The sequence below is a fragment of the Ixodes scapularis genome, unplaced genomic scaffold (assembly GCF_016920785.2).
Source record: "Ixodes scapularis isolate PalLabHiFi unplaced genomic scaffold, ASM1692078v2 PGA_scaffold7__128_contigs__length_106722199, whole genome shotgun sequence".
Taxonomy (NCBI): Eukaryota; Metazoa; Arthropoda; class Arachnida; order Ixodida; family Ixodidae; genus Ixodes; species Ixodes scapularis.
In genome coordinates, this window is record NW_024609882.1 from 105494810 (window position 1) to 105504152 (window position 9343).

The window sequence follows — 9343 nt, forward strand, 5'->3', positions numbered from 1 at the left end:
GCACTTCGCAGGTATAAAAAAGCTGTTTGTCGACGGGTCACGGCCTGATCAAGTTCCACCGTCATATGTCCTAAACCAATTTCCAGAAATTGCATGCCCTCACAACGACATGGCACAAATTAGTTCCATGAACACTGCTGAAAGGGAGGCGAAATATGTGATATCGGATGTCTTAAGTGCAGTATTTCACTAGATAGAGCTTGTACGCCTGCTGACGGTGGAACTTGAGAGGGCAAGGCAGCACTCATGTGTGCACTATGTCTAATCCTCTGATCTTCTTCACGCAGCTCCTAATCGCTCAGGCTGCTTTGGCCTGTCCGTTGTCGCGCCAGCATGACCCAGCGGACCGCTCCGTCACTGTGCCACTATCAAGTTTGAAGACTACTCAAGGACACGTCAGCGGCATCACCTTCCTCGCCGACAACGAGGACGACGGCAGAAACAAGCGCCTCGTCTTTGACGAAAGCACAAGATCGGCATCGACATCAACCGTGGCCTACGAAGCTACAAAAGGGCTGTCTGAACGGTTCGCCATCAGAGGGCAAGGCAGCACTCATGTGTGCACTATGTCTAATCCTCTGATCTTCTTCACGCAGGTGAGTAATTGTCACTCATTGCATTGTAAACGATCAAGCAATACTTTCCTTTTCCTGCTGCCTTGCCCCCGGATGTGCTTAACCTTATTTATTGAGTGCATTTGTGTCACTCGTGATTTATTGTTAAGCGGTGACATTGAATCGAATCCGGGACCTGATGACTGCCAAGGGGGTGGTAACCCTACAATGGAAGAGATGGTGAAGGCGATTCTGGACAGACAAAACGTGATTATGAGAGATCTAAGTCAAATAAAAAATAACCAAAAGCAATTTGAACACAAATTTGAAGGTCTAACAAAAAAAGTAAATCAAATTGAAGCAACAGTTCAAGAAATGAAAGAACAAAAAGTTCAAATCATAAGCATTGAAAAACATGTTAAGGCAATCGATGATGACTTGAAGGAATGCCAAAAAAAAATCGCCGACTTAGAAGATCGGAACCGCCGTAACAACCTCATGGTTTTTGGTCTCCCAGAGGCTCAAGGGGAAACAAATGACTCATTGCGGTCGAAAGTACTTGGTGATGTGTTTGAAGAAAAACTTGGAATTCATGTTAATACAGTCGAGCGTGTACATCGCGTGGGGCGAAAAACAAACAAAAACCGCCCAGTTGTAGTTAAATTTCTTGACTACGCAGAAAAGGAAAACGTGCTAAAAAAGCGAAGGTGTTTGAAAGGGACTAAAATAACGTTAGAACACGATTATTCTTGGCAGACTATTCAAAAGCGCAAACAGTTGTGGGAAACCAGTAAACCCAATCGCGATAACGGGGAAACTGTCTTCTTGATTCACGATAAAATTAAGATAGGAGGCCAAGTTTTCGAATGGGATGATAATGTGGGGCAAATATGCAAAGAAAGAAATCGACCAACTCGACAAAAAAGTGTAAAATGACGTCAAGCACACTCCGGGAAACCCCATCGAAAGACATTTCGACTTCTTTCCTTCAATGCGCAAAGTATTGTGAATAAAGTAGATGATTTGGAAACAATCTTGCTAACTCATGACCCCCACGTGATCGTCATCACGGAAACATGGCTTCACAGTGGTATTGGTGATAATGAAGTTATTCCGCCTTGTTACAGAATGATTAGGAAAGACCGAGGGTTAAGGGGCGGCGGCGTGGCTATTATCGCAAAAAGTTCGGTGGACCTGGTACCTTTAGATTGCGTTGTCAACGGGGAGGTGTTATGGTGTAAGGTTAAAGTTCACGGCAACGTGTTTGTTGTTGGTGCTGTATATAGGCCACCAAACACCGCCCCGAGGTTTTTAGAAGAATTGTATGATTACATGGCGTTGCGCTTCAATGACAAAACTAAAATTATTTTGACTGGAGACTTCAATCTTGCTGATATTGATTGGGCAAAGCAAAAACCAGGTAAAAATGAAATCGCGTCCTCCGAGCTTTTGTTAGATATAGCACTCAGTTTTAATCTTCAACAGTTAGTGGACAGCCCGACAAGAGTAACAGATACGAGCCAATCGATTCTGGACTTACTTTTTGTTAGCAACATAGTGGAAGCGGATAAAGCACATGTGCTCGACGGAGTGTCAGATCATAAAATGGTGTTTCTTGACTTAGAACTACATAAAACAGCTGCCGATAATGCTCGTCACGAACGTACTGTCAGAGATTTTCAAAATGCTGGTGATGTGTCCATCCTCGATTATTTAGATGAACATTTTGACCATTTTAGTCAGTTAAGTGATGTTACCGAATTATGGAAAACATTTAAGAGTATTGTTTCCTACTGTACATATCACTTTGTTCCGACTAGCGGCGTGAGAGCACAACGACATCACCCATGGGTAACAAGAAAAATTTTGCAAATAAAGCGAAAGATCAAGCGCAAAAGGAAAGCAAAACAAAATTCCTCAGACATTGCAAATTTGGGGCGACAATTGAAGATTCTTATTTCCCAAGCTAGGGAAAATTACTGTGGCAATGTGCTCTCTCGTTTCTTGCTGGGATCTCCGCAAAAATTCTGGCGGTTTTTCTCGTCGAAAAAAGAAGTAATAACAGAAGTGATGGTAAGCGATGAGGTTGTATCATGTCCCATTAGAGTGGCAGAGGAATTTAACACGTATTTTCAGTCAGTCTTTACAGTCTCGAGTGACCCGCCGGTAGACCACGTCAACAGCTCTGATGAACCTTGTATGTCAGATTTGGTTGTCTCGGAAAGTGGTATACTTAATTTGCTTCTGAATATTGATGTAAAAAAGGCGTCGGGGCCAGACGACATTTCAAATGCATTTCTGAAAAGATATGCTGAGTGGGTGTCCCGATATCTTTTCATAATATTTCAAGCCTCTCTCCAACAATCCAAATTGCCAGCAGACTGGTTGTGTGGTAAAATTATACCCATTCACAAATCTGGAAACAAAATGACAGTCCAAAATTACCGTCCTATATCATTAACGTCGACTTGCTGCAAACTGCTGGAACACATGATTTCAAATCATGTCACTCAGTACTTAGAAGAAAACAACTTAATATACAAACATCAGCACGGTTTTAGACGGGGTCTATCGACGGTCACACAATTAATTGAGTGTGCGCATGAGTTCTCATCTGTTGTAAATGAGCGGGGTCAGGTTGACGTCGTGTTCATGGATTTTTCAAAAGCGTTCGACCGCGTGCCTCATAACAAATTAATTGAAAAGCTTCACCTTGTGGGTCTAAACAGCAATATAGTGTCGTGGGTCTGGTCTTACCTAACTAACAGAACACAGTATGTCTACTGCAATGATGCATGCTCTACCCGCCTTGCAGTGTTTTCAGGTGTGCCACAAGGGTCGGTATTAGGTCCACTTTTGTTTTTACTGTATATAAATGATATTGCAGATGATATGCCGCCAGCTGTCCAGGTAAAGCTATTTGCGGATGACTGCATGTTGTTTTCAAAAGTGCGTACAGTCGAAGACCAAGACTTGCTTAATGCCTCTCTAGAAAAACTTTACTTGTGGTGTGAAAGGTGGGGTATGGTAATTAACTTTGATAAAACAGTATTCTGCAGCATTACAAACAAACGAAACATTTTAGAATATTCCTATAACATAGGTGGCGTGCAACTGCGAAAGGTGGACGAATTTAAATATTTAGCATTGAGCATAGTTGTAACCCGAGACTGGGGATACGGACAAGGGACAAAACACAGAACGACAGGGACGAAGTCTCTGTCGTTCTGTGGGATCTCGGTGGGACCTCATTGAGACTTCGTCCCTGTGGTTCTGTGTTTTGTCCCTTGTCCGTATCCCCAGTCTCGGGTTACAACTATGCTCAATTTACACCAGCTAGCCTGCACCCTCACCATTGCTTCATTAAATATTTAGGTGTTATTTTTAGTTCTACCATGCGATGGAACAGTCATGTAGATTACGTTTGTTCAAAGGCCTACAAAAAGTTATTATTCCTCAGAAGACAACTTAGGCATGCCAATAGTGATGTTCGACAACTTGCGTACATGTGTTATGTTCGCCCATTGTTAGAATATGCATGCACTGTATGGGACCCGTATAGAAAATGCCACGAATCACAAATTGAAAGAATACAAAATCTGGCTCTTCGATTTATCTTCTCCAGATATAAACGTACAGAATCTGTTTCTTCAATGAGACAAGAGGCGCAGCTTGACTCGCTGGCAAAGCGACGGAAAATATCAAGGTTAAAAGAACTCTTTTCCATAACGACTGGAATGACAAAGCTAGATCCGCAGCTTTACTTGCGGCCTTCAACGTCTCGTTCCCAAAGGACTAGCAACGTCAGGGCGATTGCTCCGTATCAATACAAAAATGATGTATTTAAGTATTCTTTCTTTTGTAGGACAATAGTAGAGTGGAACGCTCTGCCAAACGAAGTCGTCAGCTGCTCTAATCTCAAGTCATTTGAATTATCATTGCGCGAATTTTTAACTGAATAATGTATGTGTGCGGAATACATCTTCAGATGTGCAGGGTGTGACGCACCACTGCATGTGCATAAGTGCTCACTTGAGTGTGAATGCATTTTGCTTGGCTTGTACAACTTATTTTTCTCTCCTGTGTTGACCGTAAGGTTCACAGTATTGTAAATAAATAAATAAATAAATAAAAAATTATGATGTGGGAAAAGTGCATGCTTCTTTATCACGTAATGACTGTAAATTTCGAGTCGTCCATTGCATTGAGACTCGTCTGTTCCAACCTAGAAGAGCAGATGACGCCAGCCGAGGGAGAACTGTATTCCTCCAAAGTGGCGTCCACGCAGCAAGGTGCCGAGTGCATTGCTGTGGACACAGTGCTTCAGGCAGGCTTGAAAAGGCATGTGCGTTTTAATTTTTTCGATGAAAATATATGACCTCGTTACGACCTTTTGTTCTGTGAAGTTGGTATTATGCAATAAATATTTACAGCGCAAAGTAATCAAATTTTCAATGTGGTCTTTACATCCAAGTGGTTCAGCGAACGTGAAATCAGGCTGTCGAGCTCCATCGCCCACAGAGTCGTCGCTCGAAGGCGGCCATTCGACACCCTTGCCCAAAAGCTACTTCACCGAAAGCCATTCGCTGGGAAGTCTATGACTTATGGTAACATGATTAAACAGTATTCACATGCACGAAGCCCAAATTTGGTAGTATGCTTATTTTGAGTGACATCCTTATCCTGTTTATCTTTATTAGGACGAAAGACAGAAGGTGAAACCAGAGAAGCATTTGAGAAGAAGGTTGGTGTGTTAGTTGCACAGGTGAGTGAAATGCGCAACTATGCTCTGTTTCACCATAAAGCGCCTTTCACACACTTGAAACTGAGTAGGACCGAGGGAGACAAGACCAGTTTTTAAGCGTCTTGCGGCGGCGTAGCACCTGCTCCGCAGCAGTGCATGTGGTCCTATGCTGTCACAAGAGGCTTCAAAACTGGTCTTGTCTATCTCGGTACAAGTCGGTTGCAAGTGTGTGAACGGCACTTAAGTCAGAGCAGTCAAAGGCTACGTGACATACCGTACCAACACAAAAAAGTGCGAGGTGCAACACGCACAGAGGAATGTTGAACACAGCGACGCTGTGCTTTTGCAGGCTACATCGGCTTGCAGTGTTTTTGTGCTCTGACTTAAGCTGAAAAAGGCATAGTGAAGTTTATTTCCCTTTTGCAGCAGCATTCAGCCATCAAGTTTACGTCGAATTTTAATAGCCAAAAGAAATTTTGAATGCAGAGGTGCTCGTTATGGTAAGATTCATATCTTTGCATGACAGACACACAACGATTACTTGGTGCTCCCCAAGCAGTTTTCTTAATTGAAATTGTATGCAAAACTCGGAGAAAGTGTTATTGGCGAACAGTTTCCTGTTACATTTTCTATTACATTTGTGTGCCAAACTTTTAGTTTTGTATTTTTTTTTGCCTATTAAAGTTCTATTAAAGAAGTGTGTGTGAGTGTGCATGATCACCCTAATGTCACAGCCAATATAAACCCAGGTTGGCTTGATTGTGCACTTGAGGCAGCCATGGCTGTGTGCCAGCCCCGACGGAATCAAGACCAGCGGCGGGACGACACTGCTCGAGATTAAGTGTCACTATTCAAGGAAAAACAACTTTCTTATTGATTCGAGCAAGTAAGAAAGCTTTGTCAAGCACATAGCGTATGAAGAGGGGCGTCTGATGCTGAAGAAGCGCCACACACACTACACGCGGGTACAAATTGCGATGTACGTGACAAAGACTAGCCAGCGCTTCTTTTACGTGTACTCGTCGAAGCATGATGTCACCATACTTGTCGAGCGGGAGGAAGGTTTTCTTTCGGAGGCTGTCCCCAGGCTCGAGCTCTTCTATTTTAGATACTACTTGAAGGAGCTCATTCAGTCCTAGACTCCGAGGATGCGCATCGAGACAGAATGAGGTTATGCAAGCTTTATTTTATACGAGCCAAATCTAAAAAGCAAAAGTAAGCCAATTTTCGCTGGTCTCGATTTTTTTTTTTTTTTGGGGGGGGGGGGGGGGGAGGGGGGTAAATACCTTGTTTCTTAAACCTTTTGAGGTGTAAGTATCTAGTTTCTTAAACTTTTTCTACCTAGATAATTATTTTTGTAAAAACAAATTATGGCCATCAAACATTTGCACATATCTTGGTTTCCCTTTTGGTCGGTTTAACAAAAAAACTCAATATACTAACCAAATAAAAGTGTTGTGATAGCTGTCAAGTGGATATGAAGGAGTTTAGTTTGAGTTGTCTCAAAGATTGAGCATTTTTTTATTCTTCTACTTCAAGGATCTTTTTTGTCACAGATACTTCTTGAGAACTCATATTCAATGCGAAATCTGCAATAGTTCTTTTGTTTATAAGTGCCAATAAAATCGACACACAATGTTTTGTGTAAACAATATTTCGGGAGAGATACTTATTGCCGTGAACACCTTGCCAAGTGTTGATTGCTGGAGAAATTTACATACCTACAGCCATTGAGTATCACACAAACAGTTTGATTTTCTAATATTTATTGGATGCACAAATTACATATTTATCAGATTTCATGCGTAACTAAAACACCATACAAAAAGCAAGCTTATGCATGGTTATAGAGATGGTGAGCACATATGCGCAATAGCAGACAGGAAACCGAAATTACCGCTTTTGCAACATTCAGAAAATCATTGTGCATCCCCGAATGTCAATAACTAAAACCATACACAGCAATGTCGTGCAGCGTTATAAACATAATGAGCCCATATGCCCACAAGCAGACAGAAAGCCAGAATTGCCTATTCCGTAACATTCAATCCATCATTATGCAACCCGAATTGCCATGCAAGAGCACAAGACTTGAAGCATACACATATAAGCAGGCGTCATTTCCACTAGTTCATTATTTAGGTTACAAACATTGAGTCAGTGGTCTTGCTGCACTGGGCAAATGCCCACCTTAAATTTCCTCGCCTTGGTGGTGCACAGGAGCCGAGTCAATGCCTCAATGCACTCCCACTCTACTAGTGCAAGGACAGCGTCTCTGAAGGTATAAACTTTCACAAACATGGTGCACAAACACAGAAGTTGATAAGCTATTTCTGTTCATCTTAGTAATGCTTATACAAGCACACATTTGGATAGCTAGATGTTTGCTAGACAGTTGCTTCTATTTAGGTATGCACAACTAGACCCACTGCATATGAGAGCCAGCTCTATGCACTATCACTTCAGGCGCGGAAGTTTGCCATATTGCTCAAATATATTTTGGTGGTCAAATCGTATTGGAATCTTGCCCAATATATAGGTAGTACTACCCAGGCAAGAGCCACATGGTGGCCAATAATAAAATAAAGCATTTTTTTTGCACTCTCCACTTAGCAGAGTAGCGGTACAAAACAGCAGGCATGGTCTGTTATGACGAGTACGCATTTACTTCTCCAGATACAAGGTGCAGAGAACAGCCGGTTTTCGGTCTTGGCATCGAACAAGTTCCATTCCCTATAATTGGCCGTTTTTATGTATACTAAAATATACTATACTAAAAAAAAATCATACTATAAATGAGCAGATATTCAGCAGCTCAATATTTCGCGATTTCTTGAACATGCCTGTTTGCGAGATGTTTTGTGGGCACAAATTTATGCGATCCAGAATGGTGTATTTTGTAGTCGTCACATGGGAACTGTTTGTTTGCGAGATCAATCTTTTACAAATTGTCTTCAATCTGAAACTGTTAGGTAAAAATAAATAAAAGGTTCCTAAGGGTTCTCAAGTTAGTTCACAGGCTGCGAGATGATACTGTGTGGCTGAAGGTTGTCCAAAACGCAGCACATGTGGAAAATATCTCCCATTGCTGGTATCAGTGAAATGGGAACTCGGTGTTTCAGGATGTTGTAGAGCTTAATTTTTTTAATCATCCTCTCCACATGAATACGCACCGAAGCCTTTGCGTAGGTCTCTTCAATTTTCTCTTGAGTATATGGAACATTGCTTCCCGCCGAGAATGGCGGCATTACAAGGATGACCCCCCAAGTCGGCAAGAAATACTCGAATGCCAGGAAATCCCTTGTCTGCGAGAACCATATCGTCGCTTTTGAGCACACTCAAAAATCCAGAGTTTAGTGTGATGTATGTGTCTAAACATCGATCACCGTGCGGTTTGGACCTGAACACCACCATTCCATTGGGGATGATTCCAACAAGGAATTTCAGTGTGTAGCCTCCTTTGTACGAGGAGTGCAATACATGCTGCTGCCTAATGTTGGAGGGTGTCTCCGTTTTAGAGCGCAGCTCTTAGGCGCCCGTTTCCGGCTTGAGCGGCGTCGCCGTCGCCGTAACCAAAGTCACCCCAAGGTCACGTGACCCCCCCCTCCCGAGGTCACGTGACCCCCATGGTCACGCGACCCCCCAATGACGTCATTGTCACTGATGACGTCACCGGCATCCGCATTATTATCGTCATCATCACTCATGACGTCACCGACATCGACATCGTCATCGTCATAATCACTGATGACGTCATCAGTGACGTCACTGATGTCGTCACCGGCATCCGCATCGTCATCGTCACTGATGACGTCACTGATGACGTCACCGACATCCGCATTGTCATCATCACTGTTGACGTCATCAGTGACGTCACTAATGACGTCATCGGTATCCGCATCGTCATCGTCACTGATGACGTCATCAGCTGATGACATCAGCGGCATTGTCATCGTCACGTGACCCCCCAAGGTCACGTGACCCCCCAGGTCACATGACCCCCAGTATCCTTCCCTCCTCCTCCTTAAGAGCTGCGCTCTTAAGG

At 42.9% G+C, this 9343-nt stretch overlaps 1 protein-coding gene and 1 pseudogene across 1 annotated transcript; both read left to right on the forward strand.

The window, feature by feature from the left end:
• Positions 1-257: 257 nt before the first annotated feature.
• On the forward strand, positions 258-2231 carry LOC120836948. Its single transcript, XM_040206061.1, has one exon. The coding sequence runs from the start codon at positions 258-260 to the stop codon at positions 1488-1490; it is 1233 nt and encodes a 410-aa protein (XP_040061995.1). The 3' UTR covers positions 1491-2231.
• Positions 2232-4728: 2497 nt separating this feature from the next.
• LOC121045907 lies at positions 4729-6437 on the forward strand (annotated as a pseudogene).
• Positions 6438-9343: the final 2906 nt, after the last annotated feature.